Source organism: Staurois parvus, unplaced genomic scaffold (assembly GCF_062004578.1).
Source record: "Staurois parvus isolate SC_StPar_1 unplaced genomic scaffold, SC_StPar_1.0 ptg000414l, whole genome shotgun sequence".
NCBI lineage: Eukaryota > Metazoa > Chordata > Amphibia > Anura > Ranidae > Staurois > Staurois parvus.
The window spans coordinates 5,542,334-5,567,875 of record NW_028318210.1 but is presented as its reverse complement, the minus strand read 5'-3'; the positions used below and the strand labels follow the sequence as shown (position 1 = coordinate 5,567,875).

At 41.5% G+C, this 25,542-nt stretch overlaps 1 protein-coding gene across 2 annotated transcripts in view; it reads left to right on the top strand.

Annotated features, from left to right (window-relative positions):
- TTBK2 (tau tubulin kinase 2) overlaps window positions 1–25,542 on the top strand; it is a 193,721-nt gene that overhangs the window by 30,404 nt on the left and 137,775 nt on the right. For both annotated transcript variants that reach the window (XM_089686883.1, XM_089686882.1), the window contains exon 2: window positions 21,188–21,341. In XM_089686883.1, coding sequence (XP_089543009.1) covers window positions 21,273–21,341 — 69 coding nt within the window. In that variant the 5' untranslated portion in view covers window positions 21,188–21,272. The remainder of the gene's footprint in view (window positions 1–21,187; window positions 21,342–25,542) is intronic.

Here is a 25,542-nt window from a genome sequence, read left to right as displayed (position 1 = left end):
TATCAGACAGAACAGCTCGCAGGATTGTGAGAAAAACAATTCAAAACCCACATTTGACTGCACGATCCCTCCAGAAAGATCTGGCAGACACTGGAGTTGTGGTACACTATTCCACTATAAAGAGATACTTGTACAAATATGGTCTTCAAGGAAGAGTCATCAGAAGAAAACCTCTTCTACGTCCTCACCACAAAAATCATCGTTTGAACTTTGCAAATGAACATATAGACAAGCCTGATGCATTTTGGAAACAAGTTCTGTGGACCGATGAGGTTAAAATTGAACTTTTTAGCTGGAATGAGCAAAGGTACGTTTGGAGAAGAAGGGGCACAGAATTTAATGAAAAGAACCTCTGTCCAACTGTTAAGCATGGGGTTGGATCAATCATGCTTTGGGGTTGTGTTGCAGCCAGTGGCACAGGGAACATCTCACGAGTAGAAGGAAAAATGGATTCAATAAAATTTCAGCAAATTTTGGATGGTAACTTGATGTGAAAAAGCTGAAGTTAAAGAGAGGATGGCTTCTACAAATGGATAATGATCCTAAACACACCTCGAAATCCACAGGGGATTACATCAAGAGGCGTAAACTGAAGGTTTTGCCATGGCCTTCACAATCTCCTGACCTCAACATAATTGAAAATCTATGGATAGACCTTAAAAGAGCAGTGCGTGAGAGACAGCCCAGAAATCTCAAAGAACTGGAAGACTTTTGTAAGGAAGAATGGGCAAAGATACCTCAAACAAGAATTGAATGACTCTTGGCTGGCTACAAAAAGCGTTTACAAGCTGTGATACTTGCCAAAGGGGGCAGTACAAGATATTAATTCTGCAGGGTGCCCAAACTTTTGCAGACGCCATTTTTTTGTTTTCTGTTATTTTGAAAGAGTAAATGATGGAAATAAAATCTAACTTTTGTTGACATATAAGAATGTCTAATCTGTAATTTGATGCCTTTTGGAGATTTTTCCATCTTTCCTTGGCTTCTTTATGCACATTAATACAAATTTGTAGCTGGGGTGCCCAAACTTTCGATCCCCACTGTGTGTGTGTATGTGTATAATTATATATATATATATATATATATATATATATATACATACATACATACATACATACATCATATGTTCACAAAAAGGTTGTGCATGCAGTATTTTTAAAAGCAACTGATTCTTGTACCCAAATTTGTCTTGGAGGCAATGCCTTGTACAGCAGAGCTTAGACTGAGGGAGAAAGAAGCAGCATAAGGACCCAATTAGTTGAGCTGCGGAAGAGGAAGATATTAGAATGACAGAGAGGTGAGCTTGTCGGTATGCTGCTTCTCCTCCACGGTTTAGTCTCAGGCTGGGGCCAGGACCAGACCAAGTTATATTAGTGTGGACTTTTTGTCCCCTATGTGATGGGGGAAAAAAAAAGGTAAGTAAAAAAAATGTGTCTTTTTAATTGTACAAAATTAGTTAAACCCAAGCAGATAACTCCCTCCTCCCCCCCAAGAAAAAAAAAAAAATGTGAAGGCTCCCCCACACTTACACATGTACAAACATAAAAGCACACTGAGGCACCTATGCATGAAAAAGTTGATTGCGATACACATTGCCTATCTGCACACACTCCAGGATGACCGCAAGAATTCTAGCACCACACCTCCTCTGTAACGCTAAACTGATTACCTATAAGGGGCTTTAAAAGAGTCACCTCTAGAAAAATAGAGGGTACTGAAGATTGCTGCCATTTCACAAGCACACACAAATTTAAGGTTTGGCTTGTTGGATATCTATTTACTCGGTACAACCTCCACTTTTATATTTTAGCACAAAATTGGGTAATTTATTCCTTTTTTGTGCCCTAAAATTAACTTGAATGTATTTTTTACTAAAATGTGAAGTGTCCTAGCCCTTTGTGGTAGTATCGTGTGACATAAAAAATTGGAACTACCACGGTTTTACTCTCTAGGGCAGTGATGGCGAACCCGTGGCACGCGTGCCACAGCCGGCACGCCGAGCCTTATCTGTGGGCACGCCAGGAGAATACCGTATTTTTCGCTCCATAAGACGCACTTTTTTTCCCCCAAAAAAGGGGGGAAAATGTCAGTGCGTCGTATAAGGCGAATATAGAGCGGCCGGTCCGGTATTTCCACCGCCGCCGTGTCAGAATACCGGGCCGGCCGCTCAGCTCTGCAGTGGGACCGTACCTGTCCCTCTATCCAGCGGCGCGCTGTCTTCCCGGCTTCTGTAGTGTGCGTGACAGCCGGGTCCCAAGTGCTCATGCGCAAGAAGCAGTGCTCTTTGTGAATGGTAAGGCGGTACCTGGGACACATGACAGATCCCAGAAGCCGCCGGACCAATCACAAAGCGCAGCTCTTCTCGTGCATGCGCACTGGGCATCCGGCTGTCCGACGAGCGCCCACACTACAGAAGCCGGGAAGACAGCGCGCGGCTCGATAAAGGAACAGGTAAGATAAAAAAAAAAACTCTGCGGAAATAAGAGCGGGTACCTGTCAAATTCAGGTACCCGCTCCCCCTCCCTCCCCAAAGGTCAGCAGTCATCTGTACTGTCCGCAGTCTCTGGTCATCTCCTGTACTGTGTCTGCAGTCTCTGGTCATCCCTGTACTGTGTCCGCAGTCTCTGGTCATCTCCTGTACTGTGTCTGCAGTCTCTGGTCATCCCTGTACTGTGTCTGCAGTCTCTGGTCATCTCCTGTACTGTGTCCGCAGTCTCTGGTCATCCCTGTACTATGTCCGCAGTCTCTGGTCATCTCCTGTACTGTGTCCGCAGTCTCTGGTCATCTCCTGTACTGTGTCCGCAGTCTCTGGTCATCCCTGTACTGTGTCCGCAGTCTCTGGTCATCCCTGTACTGTGTCCGCAGTCTCTGGTCATCCCTGTACTATGTCCGCAGTCTCTGGTCATCCCTGTACTATGTCCGCAGTCTCTGGTCATCTCCTGTACTGTGTCCGCAGTCTCTGGTCATCTCCTGTACTGTGTCCGCAGTCTCTGGTCATCTCCTGTACTGTGTCCGCAGTCTCTGGTCATCTCCTGTACTGTGTCCGCAGTCTCTGGTCATCTCCTGTACTGTGTCCGCAGTCTCTGGTCATCTCCTGTACTGTGTCTGCAGTCTCTGGTCATCTCCTGTACTGTGTCTGCAGTCTCTGGTCATCTCCTGTACTGTGTCTGCAGTCTCTGGTCATCTCCTGTACTGTGTCTGCAGTCTCTGGTCATCTCCTGTACTGTGTCCGCAGTCTCTGGTCATCCCTGTACTGTGTCCGCAGTCTCTGGTCATCCCTGTACTGTTAATTAGTTTGCACTACTGTACGAGTTGTTTTTTCTAAACCAAAAGCTCGATATTCAGGTTTCATTGCAGTGTTGGCACTTTGAAAGAAATAAGTTGGTTTTGGGTTGCAGTTTGGGCACTCGGGCTCAAAAAGGTTCGCCATCACTGCTCTAGGGTCTTTTGATTTCAGAAAATATATAATGTTTGGGGGTTCTTCAGGCCTAAAATTATTTTTTAAATGTGTGCAAAAAAACGCAAAACCGGCTCTGGCAGCGAGGATAAATAAGCCCGACACACCCCTTTCGTCACGAGCACCCAGTCTGTGCTCATTACACTGCAAGGTCTCTCCTCGCTGCTAGCCCTTGCAGGGCATGATATGAAGGGACAAACTGTAGGTTCAGAATTTTTGAAGTGGTGTAAAATCAAGTGTATACTAAGTGGTTAGCACTTCTGCCTAGCAGCACTAGAGTCATCAGGTTCAAATCCCAACCACAGCACTACCTACATGGAGTTTGCATGTTCTCTGTGGCTGCGTGGGTTTCCTCCAAGTACTCCAGTTTCCTCCCACACTCCAAAGACATGCAGGTAGGTTAAATGGCTCCTGTCTAAATTGGATTGGAGAGAGAGAGAGAGAGAGAGACTATAGATTGCTGCTTAAATTGATGGCGCTATATAAGTACCTGTAACAAATAAATGTGAATGTAATTTTTATGTGCTGTCCTTTACTTGCCTTACTTGTAGCTTTGGTGATTTCCACAGCTTTGGTTTTTTTGTATTTGATTCATTAGCATGGATTACTGCTTAAAGTGCTTGTAAAGTTACATTTGTATTTAAATGAAGTAACAAACATGTCATCGTTACCTGCTCTGTGGAATAGTATTGCACGGAATGGCCCCAATCCTCTTCTGGAGTCGCCTGCTACCACACTAGGCTCTTCTTCTCTGAGTGCCCCCATAGCAAGCTGCTTGCAATGGGTGTACTCAAGCAGGCTTGAGCCAGGCTGTGTGCATCCATTGACACACACAGTATGGCTTTTTTTCCCACTTATGTTGTATTTATTTTTTACTTTTATTGCTGTCACAAGGTGGCTAACAGGTCCCCTATGTTCTAGCATGGGCAGGGAAAAGGTACTCTTTATGGAGACTTTGGGAGTCTATTAGACCCCCAGTGTCTCCCTTGCTCTCTAATGCAGTTTTTTTCCAGTACAGGAGAGCCCAGGAACCACTGTGGTTGCTGCTGGCAGGGGGAGGGTGGCACATTGTTAGCTCCATAAATGTGATCACTTTTATCAGAAAGCCCTTCATTGGCTCTTAAAGCCTGCATCAAATTTACAGCTACAGCAGGAGCTGTGAGCTTGCTTTAACCACTTGTCTACCATGCCTTTAATAAACACACCTTGATAGACAAGTGTTTACAGGTAAGCTCTTGACAGATATAAAAGATGAAGCAGCTCTTTAATCATTTATTTTTAAAGGTTGTTTTTCCCTAAAATAAACATATTACCCGCACCTTACATCCACTTCTGGGGTACCCCACCAGCGCTACTGGCTCCTCCCTCTTCCTTGTGTGCCTCCATAGCAAGCCACTTCTTGTGGGGGCACACCTGTGTGCTTAATCCTGAGCCAGGCTGTGTACATCTATTGGCAGCCACAGTGAGGCTCAGCCTTTCCTCCCACTCTCTGCTCTCACAGAATTTAAAGCTCCTGCTGCTGCCCTTGCGAGCAGAGAGAGAGAGAGCCGCTGCAGATGTACAGAGCACTGGATTGAGATAGGACTCGGGTAAGTATAAAGGGGGTGAGGGGGTGACACAAATACTGGGATATTTAAAAGTATTTTAATGCAGGGAGTTCAGTGAGGTAAAACATGTCTAGCTTTTACAAACACTTGAACACAGCATTGAACATATGGAATCCTCTGTATAGCAGTGCTGCATGTGGCTATATGTTCTGGACCAGTGCCTCGAACAGTCTATTGCATGTATTTTTTTTAATGCAAGCAGTGTAAAGCACCACCTCTTGCAGTGCCTGTACAGCAGAGCTGGAGTGCGATAGGGAGAAGCAGTACAAGGAGCCAATCAATTCATGTTCTGACTAGAAGCATGCTGATGGGAGGAGAACGCAGAGTGACAGATGAGCTCATCACTGTGCTGCTTCTCTTTTCACTGTCCAGTCACAGGTTGGGGTGAGTTGAATGATCCCGTCCATTAGATTAACTACATCTAGCAGGAATAAAAAGTATAGCTGGGAAATCTTTAGGTGAAACATGAATATTTCAGCAAAAGCTGTTTTTTGCTATTTTATCTTTGAATTGGCTATTCATTTTTTTTTGTTTCATCTTTTTAGTTTGAGGTCTGCTTTACCTCTCAGCACTTTCCCATAGCCATGTGTCATGAATACACCAATGTCCATGGTGTTACTGTGTGGTAGTGTGTTTTTTAGTTTTCTAGAGAGGACTTTTCCAACTTTTCTGTGCTCTGGGAATTTAAGGCTCGGGTCACACTACTGTGATGCAACTTTATTGTGATTTACAGTGTGGTTATGTGATGTGACGTTGTATATTCTACGTCACACTGTAAATTGCACCAAAGTAGTGCAGGAACCTTTTCCAAAAATCACACTATGTGGAGTCTTGTTGATTAGAATGGGCACCCTTGAAAACAATGAGCTTTCCTGTGCTGTTCACTGCTGCTCGTGCTGTTCACTGCTGCTCGTGCTGTTCACTGCTGCTCGTGCTGTTCACTGCTGCTCGTGCTGTTCACTGCTGCTCGTGCTGTTCTCTGCTGCTCGTGCTGTTCTCTGCTGCTCGTGCTGTTCTCTGCTGCTCGTGCTGTTCTCTGCTGCTCGTGCTGTTCTCTGCTGCTCGTGCTGTTCTCTGCTACTCAAGTCGCATCAGAAGTCTCACTAGTGTGAATTAGGCCCAAGCTAGAAAATGATCCTTTCTTACATGACGTATAGTTATAAGAGCCTGACTTGTATTAAAGAAGGCTTTGATTCCAAGACACCGACCTGCAGCTCTTCTAGACTGTCTCAGACCCATAGAGGTGTACATTTTGGGGCACTTGAGAAGAGTAATAAGACCCAGAAGTACTTCTCTTTTTTTTTTAATTTCATAACGGTGTAGTTTTCTAACATTGTACAGCTTCATTCATTATTTTACACAATTCTAGTTTTTCTTCAAAGCATATTAGGAGTTAACAGATTCACTGTGACCCAAAAAGGCAAAACTAGGTGCCACTCAGGTAGGGAGGTGAAGTTCAGACTAGACCGCTGTGAGTGCTGGCAGGCATAGGGACCTCATCCTAGCTCCAAGCTGCAGCAATGTCACAAGGAAGATCTGTAAACCGCACATCAAAGGCAGACCCATGTGCATGAGGTGAGATGAATGGCAGCCTCCTCCTGGACTCCAGGCAGGCCACACCCCCAACATTTTGCTCCACCCATTGGAACACATGGTCTCCATGATAAAACTCCAAGGGGCAGAGTAAATAAAGTTGGGGGCGTGGCCCAGCTGGAGGCCGGACTGAGGCTGCCATTCATCTCACTTCATCCACATGGGTCTGCCTTTGATGTGCAGTTTATGGATCTTTCCTTCCAAATTTTCAGGAGTTAACAGATGTGTTGTTTATATCTAGTGGTGACATTCTTAGTTCTGAATGTAATTACACAGCGAAGTCCCTTGTGAGTTACCTTGTTAGAGCTTGCAGACTAATTTGGAACTGTTTTATCCTTGGTTTGATTGAGGCAGAGAGGACATTTCCTCAGCTGTACATGACAGGAAATAGTTGCCTAAAGCTTAGATACTGTTTTATCTAATCACTGAACAGTATAGGACAAGTTTAATGTATACCTGCATAGTTTACAAATATAAAGCTGAACCCCAGGCATGAACATTTTCATTTAACCACCTCCTGTCCAGACACTTTTACCCCCTTCCTGTCCAGGGCAATTTTCAGCTTTCAGCGCTATCACACTTTGAATGACAATTGCGCGGTCATGCAACACTGTACCTGTATGACATTTTTTAGCATTTTTTTGAGACAGATAAAGCTTTATTTTGGTGGTATTTATTTACCACTGGGATTTTTATTTTATTTGCTATGTAAATGAAAAAGTCCAAACATTTTGAAAAGTGTTTTCTTATAAAATTTTGCAAATAAATAATCTTTCATCATAAATCTTGGCTAAAATGTATTCCGTTATATTTTTAGTAAAAAAAAAAAAAGCCAAGTTAGTTTATAACCAAAAATTATAATTTTTAAACTTTTTTTTTACATTTATTTTATTTTTTTATATATATATATATATTATTTTTTTTGTTTACATACTGTCACCCTAGCAGTACAGTGTCACCATGGTGAAACTGTACTACTTGTGGGGGGTGATGAAGATATATATATTTTTTTTTTACAGTGATTGCTTTTACACCCATATAGGATGTAAAAGCAATCATTTCTCTTTCTCTCTGTCTGCATTCTTGCAGCCATTGAGAAATACTGAGTGAGCTGTGATTGGTCACAGCTTGTCACACAGTACAAGGCTGTTGTGAATAGCCTTGTACCATGTGACCTCTGTGATCATTCACAGATTTCACACGTAAGCAATGATGTCAGAAGTGACATCTTGCTTACTACTTTGCATGTGATCACTGATTGGCTAATCAGTGATCACATGATCGGGACCTCGTACAGACGGTTAGTGTTTCACTGTGTCCGGAGGACACAGCGGGCGACGGATCGCGGTGCTGCGCGCTCCCCGGAAGCGCGCTCCCCGGAAGCGCGCACAGCTAGAAATGGCGGGTGCCGTTTTATGAACGGCAACCCGCCCCTGGAGTGCCACCGTCCTGCCGTTTATAAACAGCAGGCAGACGGCAAGTGGTTAAATACGTTCCTCAAAATATCACTTTGTATGCATCAAGTGCTTTTGCAGTTATTACCCTGTAAAAGTGACGACCTTCACACCCTGCAACCTCTTGGGACAGGTCCCAGGAGGTTGCAGGTCCATTCACTAAGCACAGTGGGAAGCCAGCTCAGCATGGACTCACAGTTGGCTTCCCAGTCCACGATGGCAGCGCTGGGGACCCAAAAAACAGTGAAGAACTGATGCGGGAGAGAACAGCACTGGATCCCTAGACAGGTAAGTGTCCTTTTTATTAACACCAGCAGCTACAATATTTTACTTTATTTTATTGACTTACTGAGGAACCGCTTTAACGAGCAGAGATGGGGAAGGGGAGCGTTTAGGGTGTTAGATCACCTTTTAATTTTTTCTGAAAAGATGAACTAACCCTTTACTGGAACAAACAATGTTCTAGTTTACAACTGATAATGAGATCTACCAGTGCAGTACATGTAGGGTTAAGTATGGTAAACATGTACTCCCTGGACCACTTGGCATAGCAGAGTTAAACTTCAAGTGATTGTAGGGCCATTTCACGCGAAGAGTCCGATTGGATCCATCTGTCAGTTTTCCAGGCAGATCTGATTGGTCCCTCTATTCCCCCTCATGAACCGGCGGGTGTAAACAGGTATGTGTCCATTTACACTTGACTACCTTCAATCCGGTCCACTAAATAAAAGGAAGGGAATCCATCCTCCTTCGTCTAGGCGGGTTTGGAGGGCAGTTGGGTGTAAACGGACAGTGGAGTATGATCACACCCAGTCACCGATAGAGCAGAGTGGGCTTTGTAGAAACTGAGCAGACATGGACCTGTAATCTGCCTGCTCTGATCTAATCGGCAGAAGACAGATACCCTGCTGATCTAAACAGATACAGGTCATAGACGGGGAGAAAACCGGCTGTTTTTCGGCCGAGAAAAAAATCGGCGGATTTTCGGATCGTTAGTGGGGTAATCGGTCGGCCGTTTTTCGTGATTTTGACACTTTTTTTTTTGTTGGTCATGTTGGAAAAAAAATCGGCCAATTTTGTCGTTCGGACGATTTTCGCAGCAATGATGGACAAATCGGCTGATCTTTTTACCGATTTTTAAAAAATGCACATGAGCAGTGACCAGCAAAAAGAAGAAAAAAAGAAATAGAATATGAATAAGGAGAAGAAAAAAAAAAGAATTTCAGGCCGATATTATATTTGACATTTAAAAGTATAACAACATTGTATCTATTTGTATCCGAATAGAAACATCTGTATCTGAAATGGATACAAATAGATACAATGTTGCTACTTCTTTATATTCTATTTCTTCTTTTCTTACTCTTATTCATATTCTATTTCTTCTTCTTAATTCATATTCTATTTCTTCTTATTCATATTCTATTTCTTCTTCTTATTCATATTCTATTTCTTCTTTTCTTCTTATTCTATTTCTTCTGTCAAATATAATAGCGGAGCTCTCTGCAGGGACACCGCTATTATATTTGCCGGCCGTAGACGGGACAAAAATCAGCTGACTTTTTTTTTTTTTTTACCAATGGTGGTTGCGTCGGCCGATTGAACGACTGATTTTTTTTTTTTTTTTTTTTTTCAAAAAAAAAAAAACTGTCCGGTTTTCTCCCCGTCTATGGCCTGATAGAGTCTGCCCCCTGTGAAAAAGGCCTAAAGTGTGTGTGTCTATCACGCTGCACCTGAAGTGGCACTACCATCTGACTTGGAAATTGTGCGACTTCAAGCGAAGTCACGTGATTTCAAAGTCCAGTATAGATCGGGGCTAAGGCTGTCAGTAGATTGGCCTCTACAAGTTCAGCAGTGCCTAGAAATAGAGAGCAATTGAGCATGTGCAGGAGCAGGGTTGAGATGGTGTAGGCACTTATTTTTAATGTTTTATCTACAGTGGGGCAAAAAAGTATTTAGTCAGCCACCAATTGTGCAAGTTCTCCCACTTAAAAAGATGAGAGAGGCCTGTAATTGGCATCATAGGTAGACCTTAACTATGAGAGACAAAATGAGAAAAAAAATCCAGACAATCACATTGGCTGATTTGGAAAGAATTTATTTGCAAATTATGGTGGAAAATAAGTATTTGGTCAATATCAAAAGTTCATCTCAATACTTTGTTATATATCCTTTGTTGGCAATGACAGAGGTCAAACGTTTCCTGTAAGTCTTCACAAGGTTGGCACACACTGTTGCTGGTATGTTGGCCCATTCCTCCATGCAGATCTCCTCTAGAGCAGTGATGTTTTGGGGCTGTCGCTGGGCAACACGGACTTCCAACTCCCTCCAAAGGTTTTCTATGGGGTTGAGATCTGGAGACTGGCTAGGCCACTCCAGGACCTTTGAAATGCTTCTTACGAAGCCACTCCTTCGTTGCCCGGGTGGTATGTTTGGGATCATTGTCTTGTTGGAAGACCCAGCCACGTTTCATCTTCAATGCCCTTGCTGATGGAAGGAGGTTTGCACTCAAAATCTCACGATACATGGCCCCATTCATTCTGTCCTGTACATGGATCAGTCGTCCTGGTCCCTTTGCGGAGAAACCGCCCCAAAGCATGATGTTGCCACCCCCATGCTTCACAGTAGGTATCGTGTTCTTTGGATGCAACTCTGCATTCTCCCTCCTCCAAACACGACGAGTTGTGTTTCTACCAAACAGTTCTATTTTGGTTTCATCTGACCATATGACATTCTCCCAATCCTCTTCTGGATCACCCAAATGCTCTAGCAAACTTCAGATGGGCCCGGACATGTACTGGCTTAAGCAGGGGGACACGTCTGGCACTGCAGGTTCTGAGTCCCTGGCAGCATAGTGTGTTACTGATGGTAGCCTTTGTTACGTTGGTCCCAGCTCTCTGCAGGTCATTCACTAGGTCCCCCCCGTGTGGTCCTGGGATTTTTGCTCACCGTTCTTGTGATCATTTTGACCCGACGGGGTGAGATCTTGCGTGGAGCCTCAGATCGAGGGAGATAATCAGTGGTCTTGTATGTCTTCCATTTTCTAATTATTGCTCCCACAGTTGATTTGTTCACACCAAGCTGATTGCCTATTGCAGATTCAGTCATCACAGCTTGGTGCAGGTCTACAATTTGTTTCTGGTGTCCTTTGACAGCTCTTTGATCTTCACCATAGTGGAGTTTGGAGTGTGACTGTTTGAGGTTGTGGACAGGTGTCTTTTATACTGATAACAAGTTCAAACAGGTGCCATTGATACAGGTAATGAGTGCAGGACAGAGGAGCCTCTTGAAGAAGAAGGTACAGGTCTGTGAGAGCCAGAAATCTTGCTTGTTTGTAGGTGACCAAATACTTATTTTCCACCATAATTTGCAAATCAATTCTTTCCAAATCAGCAAATGTGATTGTCTGTTTTTTTTTTCTCATTTTGTCTCTCATAGTTGAGGTCTACCTATGATGCCAATTACAGGCCTGTCTCATCTTTCTAAGTGGGAGAACTTGCACAATTGGTGGCTGACTAAATACTTTTTTGCCCCACTGTAGCTATACCTGCAAAAGGGGTCAGCCTGGAGGGATCTAGCAGGAACTAATTTTCTGACTAAAGTTCCACTTTAACATTTAGAATCACTTTAAGGGATGGGGGAGGCACAGACACCTTCATGGTTTTTTACCTTTATTGCAGAGAATACATTAAAGTGGTTGTAAAGGCTTAAGGTTTCTTACCTTCATGCATTCTGTGCATAAGGTAAAAAAACCTTCTCTGTGCAGCAGCCCCCCTAATACGTAAGCCCCCTCTCGATCCAGCAGTGTTCACCGGCGTCTCGGCTATCCTTGCTCCCACTGTTGTCAACCACAGTCAGTGAGCCAATGAGAAAGAGGGGGCGGGGCTGAGCCATGCCTCCGTGTGTGAATGGACCCACGGAGCAGCGGCTGGTGAGTGTGCATGCTCAGGTGCCCCCATAGCAAGCTGCTTGCTGTGGGAGCACCCAGCAAGAGGGTCGGACCAGGAGCACCATTGGGGGACCCAGAAAAGGAATAATGGGGCTGCTCTGTACAAAACCACTGCACACAGCAGGTAAGTATAGACATGTTTTGTTATTTTTGTAAAACAAAAAAGCAAACCTTTAGAATCACTTTAAGTTAAAAAAAAGATCTTTTTGCCTTTTTAGAACAGTTAAGTTTTGGAGCTTTCAGAAAAGAGCAACTAAATTTTAAACAGTCATTTTTTTCTTCTGCTATGTGAACTAAAACATATTACAATTATAAAGTAGGTATTATCCCAATTCAGCAATTGGTGTGGAAACGTACCTTCAGTGGATATCTGTATGTCACTCAGTTCAGTCACTACCCATGCAGGACAAATGCTGAGATAAAATTCTTTACAAGAGAAATCATGTACTGATACTGGAAGACTCACAAAGAGAAATAGTAGAGCACAGTCACAGCACTGCTGAGCAGGTAAATCTGAATCCATGAATTTCCAGATTGCAGCACCCATTGTCCCAAGGATGTATTGTGCCTGTAGGGTTCTGCTCTGGATGGTTCTAACAGAAATGTATTATCAAGAGGAGTCTGTAGGCTGCAATCAGAAGACCTGTAGCCTTCTAATCCATTTAGAAATCTGAATTTGAGGCTCTGTAGTGTACATTGTACATGTTGACTTCCCCCCCCCCCCCCCCCCACCAAGTATTTTTGTTTAGGTGTATTTTTTTGTTTAGGTGTAGTTTGTTGTATAGCAACGAGGGACATTCCAGGGGAGCAAAGTCCAACATTGACACATTGTAGTATGTGTCCTGTCTCTGTGACATGGGTTAGGGAAATTAGCAACCCAGCCTTAGGCATTGTATGTAAATCGGTTTACATGGTAACCGCTTTGCATGTTGAATAGCTAAAATAGTAAAATTAATAGTTTACAGAAGAGAAATGTTAAAATAAGATGCTCTTAATCTGAAAAATAAAATGAATGCAGCAACCACGTCCAAGTATTGGTAAACTGCAATATATTCCATTTTTGGGTTTAGATTCGCTTTCACTTTTTAACGTGCATTTTTTTTTTTCATGCAATCATTTGCTTACTGTTTTTTTGTGCTTCCCTGTAACAATCCTGTGTGAGCTCCTGAATGCCTCCTTTTCCAACTCTGACTTCCATTTGGAATGGGCAGTGCACGTTAGTTGCGGTTTTTGTACACTGCTGTATGCACACGATAGATCCCATAGTCCCTAGTCCATCTTGGAAGCATGCAAGAGATGGTGGCTATGTTCCTAAGTACAGTGGGACCATGAAGAATGAGTGTAGCCACCCTCTAACAGGAAGTTTAATAGTGATTGTAAAAAGAATTCCATCTAAACTGATAAAGGCTTGCTCTTAGGCCGCTTCTCATAATTGCTGCTAAGCTGCTTATATCCCAGGTAAATGAAGACGCCTCAAAAGTGGCCATGCGGTGTTCTTCTTTCATCAATGTTTATTTTGTGTTCATTTCAAATAGTTTGATGTCGCTTGATAGTAGAATTACATTGCCTGAGGCAAAATTGCATGAATCATGCTGGCAAATTGTAGAAAATGGGATCCTGGTGAGACAGTATCCATCTAAAGAACTGTCAGTAACTCTTACATGGTCTGTATACAGATCGACACAGGCATCAGTTGAATCCCATTGCACAGTACATGCTTAAATCTACTGTACATCAGGGGTGCTCAACCAGGGGTGTGGACATTTTTGAAAAAAATATTTGGGACTAAATCGGTGTCCCAATCTACTTGTCCCTCATGACAATCTACTTGTCCAGATGATAAAAAAAAAATAAATGTTTTCACCAAAATCATATTTAAATCCAAGGTGATTTTTAGAATGTCTGGGGCTTTTAAAAACCGAAGCGGCTTTACGGCGACTTAAACGTGTAATAATTTTAACATTGTGCTGTTTATCTCTTCCTTCCCTCCCTGCCTGTCTCCAGCACCGCAACCGGGGACTAGCAGGAAAGAGAGAGACCTTGCAGTGTAATGTGCACTATTGACTGCTCATCAAGAAAGGGGAGTGTCGGGCTTATCCTTTATCCCTTTCGGCCAGAGCCATTTTTGCATGTGTTTTTTTTTTTTTTTTTGCACATTTAAAAAATAATTTTAGACCTGAAGATTACATTAAACCCCCAAACATGATATGTTTTATGAAAGCAGAGACCCTAGAAAATAGTGATAGTTCCAAATTTTTATATCGCATGATATTACCGCAAAATTTCAGTAAAAAATAGTAAGTTAATTTATAATAAGGTAATTTATAAATTGCCCTTTTTTTTGTAAAATATAAGATGAGGTTGCACCGAGTAAATAGATATCCAACATGTCAAACCTTAAATTTGCATGCACTTGTGAAATGGCAACGAACTTCAGTACCCTATATTTTCTATAGGCGACACTTTTAAAGTCCATTATAGGTCATCTGTATAGTGTACGGAATTATTGCTCTCATCCTAGTGTGCACAGTGATATGTAACGTGTGCTTCGCAATTGACATTTTCATGTGTAGGTGCCCCAGCGTGTGTTTTTTGTATGTTTGTATGTGCGTATACGTGGGGGTAGGGAGCGTCTCAATTTTTTTTGGGGGGCGGGGAGGGGATGTTATGTGCTTCGGTGTAACTTTTAAATTTTTAGAATTTAAAAACAAAAAAAAATAAAATCATTTTTTTTTTCATCACAGGGGAAACAAAGTCCCCTATGTGATGATTTTTGCTGACAGGTTCTCTTTAATCTGCTCCACTGAATGTAATGCAGTCGGGCATTAGGCAAAACATATTCAACATTCCTGTCAACCTTTTGAAGAGCAAGGGTCACTTAAGTGATTTGGTAACCAGTTGCGGGTCACAATGGAATGAAATGGTTCAGAAAATCTTTTTTTTTTTCTTTTCCTTCTGCAGCCGCTGGATGCCAGCGGTAGGGAGAAGAGGAGAAAAATGAAGAGGATTGGTTCCTGTATATGCTGCCCCTCCTGTGTAAGTGTAAAACAGAATGTGACAGGGAGGTTGCACGGGCTCCCTGGAGCATTGGACAGGGTTGCCGATTGGGACCGCTGACACTATTACACTAGTGGTTGGAGTGTGTGGCAAAATCACACTATGAGGTTTTATCTCCCCCCCCCCCCCCCCCCCAAACTGCAAATGTAAACGAGCCCTTACTGTCCTGAGCCCCCTATAAGGCTGCTTTCATATGCCTGCTGAGTGGGTGCAGCACAGAGCACCTACCTCTTTGCAGGTTAAATGCACTTTGCCATAGACTTCTATTATATCTTGTGAGTGTGGTGCACTTTCTGAAAGTGCACCAAATCGCTGCTCAATTAATCCAGTTGACACATATTCTCTTCGCACTACAGACCTGACTGGATTACACTTGAGGCTCTGATGGGTGCCCCAAATCTGATTGACCTCCTGCTTTGGCTCCCCTTCAAGGATCATAGGGCTGTTATTAGCCCCACTTTGTCACACTCCGTCAGGCTCTGGGATATGGTCTTAGATCTCCCCACACACTTGTGGCTCCCCTGTTCAATAATCCCCTCTTTTCCCTGGTCATTCCCCTCATAGCGGATTAATAAGGGTCTTTATAGGATAGGACATCTCACAAAGCCTAGTGGCATCAAAACATTAGAATATTTGCAGGAAAATCTTATACTGCCACCCTTGGAACTCTTCCGTTACTGTCAAATCACCCATTTCCTTCGATCCCTTAAATGCACTACGGAGAATATCTCAAGTAGACCTTGTTATGAAAACAGATGTATGGGCAGACCTGGTATGAAGGGAGGTATTTAAGAGATGTACTCCTTTTTTCTCCATCCTTGTGGGTAAATTCCCATATCAAAGAGTGTGGGAGGCAGAGCTGGGAGAGGAGATGGAGGAGTCAGACTGGGCCTGATAGTCAGACCTGGCGCATGGGGGGGATCATGAACACTACACTGGTCAAGGGCATTATAAGGGGTTTTCCAGGTGGTAACTGGTTCCCTCCAGAATCACTAAAATCTACCTGGATGCTTTGTCTTTGTTTTTGAGGATGTGGCGGTGAGGGCACCATGTACCACATATGGTGGACCTGCCTGAGAGCATGGATTATGCTCCATGAAAAATTGATAAGCATCCTGTGGGACAAGCAAGCTAAATGTCATAGGGTATGAAGGGGCTGGGCGCATACGGGTGGACGGGAGTGTTGCTGGATACTTTTTCTTTCTTTCATTTTCTTTCATTCTTCTCCCCCACCCCCATTTTTTTCCCCTCTTCTTTTTCTTCTAATTTTTCACTTTTACTTCTATTTTTTTTTTTCTTCCATGATACTTATCCAGATGGTCATTTGGATCTTACATATGCATATTTTTAAGAGTGTTCTGACCATTGCCACAAGCTTTGGCCCTAAATTTATCATATATAATTTCATGAGTTTTGATGCCCTCCTCAGGGCTGTAGGTCCTTTACTGGTCTATTCATTTCCTGTATTGGGTGATACAACCCTGCACCCTTGTAACAACCAGTTGGTCATCCTGACACTTAACTTTTGGCTTTCCCGTTTCTCCCTCTTTGCTGTTGGTTTTTTTTTTTGATAATGCTGTTTTCCCTATTTGATGGCAATGTTTCTCGTTTTTACTGATGCCATCTGGATATACCTCTAAAATTTTTTGCATCGTTTTTCATGATTGTATGCTGAAACTCTTAAAAAAAGAAAAAACAATTATTGAAACACAATGCACCAAACCTGCAGGATATAATAGAATTGCGTTTCCCTGGTTTGAAGTCAAGGGCCATATCAGAAGGCTTTGAAGGCCATATGTGGCCCACGGGGCACAGATTTAGCACCCATGATCTACATGGTCTTCTATTCTACTAGCCATTTAAAGACATTTTTACTAGTGTACAGTACTTGGAGACCTTGTTGACAGACCCTTTTTATTTTGAAAACAATCTTCCCATGAAATTTATATGTGCATTTATATATCTTATGTATCTTATTTACCTGTAAAGGCCCCCCTTGGTGTAGACATCCAAAAGTTCTGAGACTGCAGCTGGGTCCTGCCATCTTGGATGTGATCTCAAAGCCTTCCTCTAGACCTGTGGTAAACACCCTTTTTGAAAGCTGGACATCTACCTGAACAACATGAAAGTGATCAAAGATCACTTGGGTTTGGCGGCTTTTTTTTTTTTTTTTTAAAGAAACGGGCAAGGCCAAACTATAAATAGTAATGACTTGAGGAAAACTTAGAAAAATTATAATAAAACTGTCACTGTAAAAATGTACACCTGGCCTACCTTTTTAAAAGTTAACATCCAGTAAGCAACTCATTCACTTTCATTTACAATTTGCTCATATTTGTAGAGTAATTGTGGACGGGGTCAGTCTGGAGGGCAGAGGACGGGGTCAGTCTGGAGGGCAGAGGACGGGGTCAGTCTGGAGGGCAGAGGACGGGGTCAGTCTGGAGGGCAGAGGACGGGGTCAGTCTGGAGGGCAGAGGACGGGGTCAGTCTGGAGGGAAGTGCCAGTCCTGGTGTCCTGCTGCACCGCGTCATTGGCTGCTATGGTGCTGAAGGCCAGGCTGCACAATGTTATGCATTTCTGTGACACGAGCATCCCAGCTTCCTGCAATGTAACAACATATGTTGTTTGAACCATCAACCTGCATCCTAGAAACCAATGAGGCTGTTCGTCCCAGCCATCTACATCATAGCAACCAATGAAAAGATGGAGGGAATGGAACAGGTCTGGGTGGGAACCCTCTAGCTGACACACCCCCTTCCCCAGGCAGTCACTGAACTCTGTTAGCAATTCTACAAATTGGACTTTTGTCAGGGGAGGAACAGAAAAGTTGGAAAGCAAAGAAATAAAAAATCGATTTCCTTTCAATACATCAATACATTTTCATTGGCGAGGCTATTACAAGTACAGTATTTAGACATGAATGTATGGGCCTATATCTAATATTTTATTACTCATGAGTGTTTTTCTATAAAACCTAGCTCCACTGATTTTTTTTTTTTTATTTTTTATTTTTCCTTGAAAGGATGCTTGTTTCTGCCATACCTGTATGGAACAAACAGTAAAGCACTATGCACTCACTCCATGCTCCAGCGCATCCTCTATTGCCACTGGCCACCATTCCTATTCTGGGTGTCCAAGTTACTGCACTGTCCACGTCGGCATAACAATTTTGTATTTCCCTTCTAGTTGATTTTAGTTGGTCTTGGGGCTACTTTTTTTTCAGCACAGTGTAGTGTAGACCAGGCAACACATACAGGAGTTAGATAATTTAAAGGCTGCTTTGCACTTGTGTAATCCATTGTGGTGTGATGGTGAGAATTATGTTATGAAATCAACACTTGAGCATTTTGTAGCTCAAGGTTCCAGAATGTGCAAAATCCCATGGTTTTCAGTAGTGCCTGTTCACACAGGCTTGTAGCTTCAACTTTTTTTGGGCTACAAGCTTCAAGCGTTTTTGGCCCCGATTAGTCTTTAGTGGGGAGCATGTGCAAAATGCGTTACCTTTCGTGAAAAAACACACCTATAGCTCCTTTTTCCCCATCTAACTAGCTTTCCATTGACCAAAAATAATTGAATTAAAAAAACAAACAAATTCTCAAGAAAAAAAAACTTTGCAAAACAACCAAAGATACCCAGCTCATGTATGGATGCAGCCCTAATGATTGTGTTTTTTTTTTTTTTTTTTTTTTTTTCCTTTGGTAATGTGATAAATCAAAGTGTTTCTTTTTCATGATGCCTGCCTTGGCAACCGACACACCTAAGATTTCTGGTGAATGCTCTGCAGTGCCCTCCTGTATGCACTGCACTGTCATGACCACAGTACACAAATCACATTGCTGGAGCCAGTACAATCCGGTATCCATCGTCAGCATTATTGTCAAGTATCCTTTTCTAACTTCATTCTCTGAGCCAGAGAAAATCTTGTTTTATTACAGCAAGCAATCATCCTTTTTTTTTTTTTTTTTTTTTCCCACTAAAATAGCTGGTTCTCGGTTACAGCCGAAAGGCCCGTAAATCCAAATCACAGGTTGTTAAATATAAAAGACCCGTTACTAACATTCACAAGTGTATTTATATACTTTTCCAGTTCAATTCCTGTAGTATTCTGATCCTCGGGCAAAATATTTTCTACATGTAGCTGACTTCCTGTCGGTAATCACATTAAAAAATGTTGTGGTCGGCCTCTTCTCAGCATGGAAGCACACTTAAAATGTTTCTAAACCCAAAAGCAAAAATTTAATGGATTGCAGCTTACCAATCCTTGTAGACAGTTGGAAATCAAACCAATATGGAGATCTATGGGACAAATTTGAAGTCACATCCCAAAATAACCATAAATTAAGTGAAAGGGGAAAAAAAGGGGACTTTAATGGTATGGCTCCTCAGTCAGTGAATCACACATTAAGAATAGATAAAACATTTTTAATGGCTATTTTACCCTTTTGTACAAATAAAGATATAGATTTTAAGTGCATCAATGGTTGACATCTAATGTAAACACCTTTTTAGAGAGTATCAATAACCAGCTGAGCATATACAGTGGAAATGATAAAAATACCTCAGTATCAGTAAAATTAATCTGATACTTTGATAGAGAAGCCCCTCATGCTCAACATGTTTCGCAACAGTAGCTTCATCAGGAGATAGGTGCTATAACAAAAGAGATTTTTTTATAATAAAATGAGGTGGGTTCCTATATACTGGCAACCGTGCATAAGAAATGGCAGATTACATTAGTGCTGGGAGATCAAACTTATGAGTTTGCAATATGTCACCAAACAAGCCGGCCAAATAACTGGCTCACCAAGCAGGGCAGAGGCACCAGCAATGTAACACTAAAAATATATAAAAAGCAAAAAGATCTCAGTAACACTTGTGTGTTCAATGCAAGTCCCAATATCATATATGGTTATAATGTTCAAAGGAAAAATCATACCAAAAGGGACTGGGGGAGGAAGGGAGAGGGGAGACCTAGACAGTCTGAAATTTTCCAAGCCCAGCAGGGCTGACAAGGAGAGCTAGAAAGGCCACAACAAAATAAAACGTTTCAAAAGCCAAAAACACAAATGTAAAGGGCAATATGTTGCAGCAATGCCCACCTCCTTTCTGACAATTGGGTAGAGGGGGGGAGTGACATTGCTGCAACATATTACCCTTTACACTGGAAAATGTCCATCTCTCCTCTTCCAATCCCTGGTTCCCTGCGATTTGTTCAGTGACATTCTGCAAACTTCTAAGTTTGATCTCTCTTCCCCTATAGTATTTGTATTCCAGCCTTTTTTGTGTGCTGCTGCATATGTGCATGGGGACACATCTCATTATTTATTTTTATTAAAAACTTTCTCTTTTGTTATAGCACCAAGTTCCTGATGAAGCTATTGACTCGAAATGCGTCGAACACAAGGCATTTCAAGCCTACTAGTTCCACTTTACAAATACTTTGACCATTTTCACAATTGATGTATATATGCCCAATTGATTGACACTTCCTATATAGAATGTTTACAATTGATGTCAATCATTGATGCCCTTGAACATATGTTTGAATTTATATTTTATCCTTTTTATAAAGATATGGATTTTATTTGTTTGATGTGTGATTCACTGACTGAGGAGCCGTACCGTTAAGGTCCTGTGTGTGGTTTTTATTTGGTTTGTTTTTTTTTTTGTTTCTTTTTTTACTTTAGACAGTTGGAAAATCTCCCCTCTTCTATTGTTTCGGTGACATGATTGTTGGGTTTCCCCTCACTTTCTGGTGGTGACAATGGTAACCTAGACAGAGGGCGAGTCTCCCCAGGTCCGAACCCTTACTTATTCTGTTCAAAACTAGGAAATAAAAGAATTGTAGCTAAGAGACACCCAGTGGTTTGCATTGGTCATAACATTAATTTGTTTTTAATTCTTTTCAGAGCTTTGCTTATTCTTTACAGTTCTATGAGATCATCTTTCAGTATCTTCTGTGTGTTGTCTGCTCTTCTAATCATTAAGGGTCTCGTGCTTGGAATCATAATGGTCTGTACATCACTGCAGCCAGTGCATCACTAATGTAATGTGCCCTTGTCTTCACAGCCTCTGGGTAAATGGAAGTCACCTCTGGGAGCCAGATGATCTCCGGTGACGAGAGTTCTGCCTAGCAGCTCCAGCACCAAGTGCAATGAGCGGGGGAGGGGAGCAGCCGGATATCCTCAGTGTAGGAGTCCTGGTTAAGGAAAGATGGAAAGTGGTAAGTTGTGTCATTTTTATTTCCTTAAATTTTATTTTATTCTTGCTTTTTTTCCTTGTTCCTTGTTTCGCATGTAAACCTGCTGCCACTGTAGATTAAAGAAAAAAATTACAAGGCTGATGCAAAAGCAGCTTAAAGCAGAACTCAAGTGTGCAGCAATGTATATTTTTTATACTCCAACCCCCCCCCCCCCACCCATGTGCACATCCTTATCTTATTTTAACATTTATCCAAAATTTTCTACCTTTTTTAACAATAGAAAAAGGTCAACAAACAGTGGCTTATATTTAGAAAAACTCATTCTTCTCAAAACTTAATACACACAATCTTCCTTAAAGCCAGCCATAGATGATCTGAATCTCGGCTGGGTTCAGCCGCTCTGGCATGGCCGGAGTGGCAGCTGAGGCCATCTACTACATGGTGTTGTAGCCTGACTCCTGGGGATCGGCCTTGAGCAACATGTGTTTCACCCCTCCCATAGGGGGCCACTGATGCATTTCACCACGCCTACAGGGGTCTTGGTCACAGAGGCTTGGAGCACAGACAGCTCGAGAGCTAAATGTGGCATCATTGTGTGTGTGTGTGTGTGTGAGTGAGTGAGATGTGAAAAGAGGATCAGAGAAGAGGTAATGAAGAGACTAAAGGAAAGAACTTAAAAGAAAAGTTCATCAGAAATGAGAAATTGAACGAGACAAAAAACACAAATGGAATTGAGAGGAAAAATTGAGAAAGATATATAGATAGAGATATGTATATGTGAAAAATGATTAAAAGATAAAGTGAAAAAATAGAAATGAAAAATAAATAAAGGAAACAAAAACAAACTGAAAATAACTAAATAGAATTGAGAAAAAAATAGTAAGCAAAAAAATGTCAGAATATAGTGCAAATGAACTAAAGGGGATAAAACAGAAGGTGTGTGTCTACTTTGTTGTAGAAAATAGTTTTTTAAGGTAAACCCTATTCAACTAATGAGGCAAAAATTGAATATGAAGAAAGAGGGAAAAAAAAATTAAATAAATAAATGGGAAATATTTATGAAATGTGAAAATGACATGTGAATAATGAAAAATAAAAAATAGGGAAAGAAAGCAAAAAAAGTTAATAATCCCTATAAGAGTGAAGAAATTAAAAAATTATGTAAAAACACAAAGGTCTGTTGTCCTGCTTAGGGACATCATATAGGACATGGAAAAAAAGGTATCGGAGATCCATGTAGCAAAGGGTCTTCAAACTTAATATCCATAATCATTATATTTTATCTGCTCTATATGACCAAGGGAGGAGAGAAATGAAAAACTGTGGAATTGTCTACAATCCCATGTTGTTCATAGTAGTGAGTGACATCCCACTCAAAATTCAGTCCTTTTCGGTATCTGGGTTTCAAGTCTCAAAAAACGTGGTATTGTAGCCATGTGTGTTCAGGCCAGTTTGAAGAAATAGGCTCAGTGAAATCATATTGTCTTAGCTCTTCTGTTGATAAATGTCACGTCATTAGAATGTTTTTGTAATCGGAGTCCCCATGTGAAATGGACAAATATTGAGAAATAATGACGGATATGCAATGTATTGCATATCATTGAATATTGAGCCCCTCGTGTATTGTTTTGTTACTGTACTGTCTCATGTACTATCCCCCACTATATTGTAAAGTGCTGAGCAAACCTTTTGGCGCTATATAACTACTGTATAATAATAATAATGTACAATACGTGGGTCGAACAACCAGATGTTTGTGACAGAATGCAGGACCAGAACTAACAAACTAACGTCTCTAGATACTTTAGAATACACCATAACTCAGATACTTACTCATTCCCTTAGGTCATAGAACAAATAGATCTATTGTTTCTCTCCTCTGTAAGAGGGAAGTATTTTGGATATTCAGACTCGAAACCCAGATACCTAAAGGACTGAATTTTGAGTGGGATGTCACTCACTACTATGAATAACATTGGATTGTAGGCAATTTCCCTGTTTTTTTTATTTTCTCTCCTCCCTTGGTCCTATAGAGAAGATAAAATATAATTATTATGGATACTGAGTTTGAAAACCCTTTGCTATACGGATCTCCGATACCTCCCCCCCCCCATGTCCTATATTATGTTCCTTTATTATATTCAATTTTTGCCTCAGTTGATTAGTGTTTACCTTTAAAAAACGATTTTTCTACAACAAAGTACACACACACATACATATTATCCTTCTGTTTATTACCCCCCTCCCCCTTTTTTAGTTTATTTTTTTGTTCATTTGTACTTTTTTTGCCATTTTTTTCTGTATTTTTTTTTCTCCATTCTATTTTATGTTTTCATTTTTTTTTCTTACTTTTTTCATGCTCCCCCCCCCCCCCCTTATTTATTTCTTATTTTTTGTTTTCTTACTTTTGAATCAGTTATTCATTTTATACTCTGTAATAAATATAAATAAATAAATAAATAAATATATATATATATATATATATATATATATATATATATATACAGTCATGGCCGAAATTGTTGGCACCCTTGATATTTTTCCTGAAAATCAAGTATTTCACACAAAAAAGGTATTGCATTAACACATGTTTTGCTATACACATGTTTATTCCCTTTGTATGTATTGGAACAAATATAAAACAGAGGCAGAAAAGCAAATATGACATAATGTCACACAAAACCCCAAAAATGGGCTGGACAAAAGTATTGGCACCCTTAACTTAATATTTGGTTGCACACCCTTTGGAAAACATAACTGAAATCAGTCGCTTCCTATAACCATCAATAAGCTTCTGACACCTCTCACCCGGAATTTTGGACCACTCTTCCTTTGCAAACAGCTCCAGGTCTCTCTTATTGGAAGGACACCTTTTCCCAACAGCAATTTTAAGATCTCTCCACAGGTGTTCAATGGGATTTAGATCTGGGCTCATTGCTGGCCACTTCAGAACTCTCCAGCGCTTCTTTGCCATCCATTTCTGAGTGCTTTTTGACGTATGTTTGGGGTCATTGTCCTGCTGGAAGACCCAGGATCTTGGACGCAAACCCAGCTTTCTGACACTGGGCCCTACAGTGCGACCCAAAATCCTTTGGTAATCCTCAGATTTCATGATGCCTTGCACACAGTCAAGGCACCCAGTGCCAGAGGCAGCAAAACAACCCCAAAACATCATTGAACCTCCACCATATTTTACCGTAGGTACTGTGTTTTGTTCTTTGTAGGCCTCATTCCGTTTTCGGTAAACAGTAGAATGATGTGCTTTACCGAAAAGCTCTATCTTGGTCTCATCTGTCCACAAGACGTTTTCCCAGAAGGCTTTTGGCTTACTCAAGTACATTTTGGCAAACTGTAGTCTTGCTTTTTTATGTCTCTGTGTCAGCAGTGGGGTCCTCCTGGGTCTCCTGCCATAGCGTTTCATTTCATTTAAATGTCGACGGATAGTTCGCGCTGACACTGATGCTCCCTGAGCCTGCAGGACAGCTTGAATGTCTTTGGAACATGTTTGGGGCTGCTTATCCACCATCCGGACTATTCTGCGTTGCAATCTTTCATCAATTTTCCTCATCCGTCCACGACCAGGGAGATTAGCTACAGTGCCATGGGTTGCAAACTTCTTGATAATGTTGCGCACTGTGGACAAAGGCAAATCTAGTTCTCTGGAGATGGACTTGTAACCTTGAGATTGTTGATATTTTGCCACAATTTTGGTTCTCAGGTCCTCAGACAGTTCTCGTCTCCTCTTTCTGTTGTCCATGCTTAGTGTGGCACAGACAGACACACAATGCAAAGGTTAAGTGAACGTCTCTCCTTTTTATCTGCTTTCAGGTGTGATTTCTATATTGCCCACACCTGTTACTTGCCCCAGGTGAGTTTACAGGAGCATCACATGCTTGTAACATTCTTATTTATCCGCAGTTGTGAAAGGGTGCCAATACTTTTGTCCAGCCCATTTTTGGAGGTTTGTGTGACATTATGTCGAATTTGCTTTCTTTCCTCCCTTTTTTTGTTTTGTCCCAATACACACAAAGGGAATAAACATGTGTATAGCAAAACATGTGTTAATGCAATACGTTTCGTGAGAAATACATGATTTCCTGGAGAAATATCAAGGGTGCCAACAATTTCGGCCATGACTGTATATATATATATATATATATATATATATATATATATATATATATATATTTCTCTTCAATATCTCTTCTATAATTCTCTTTTC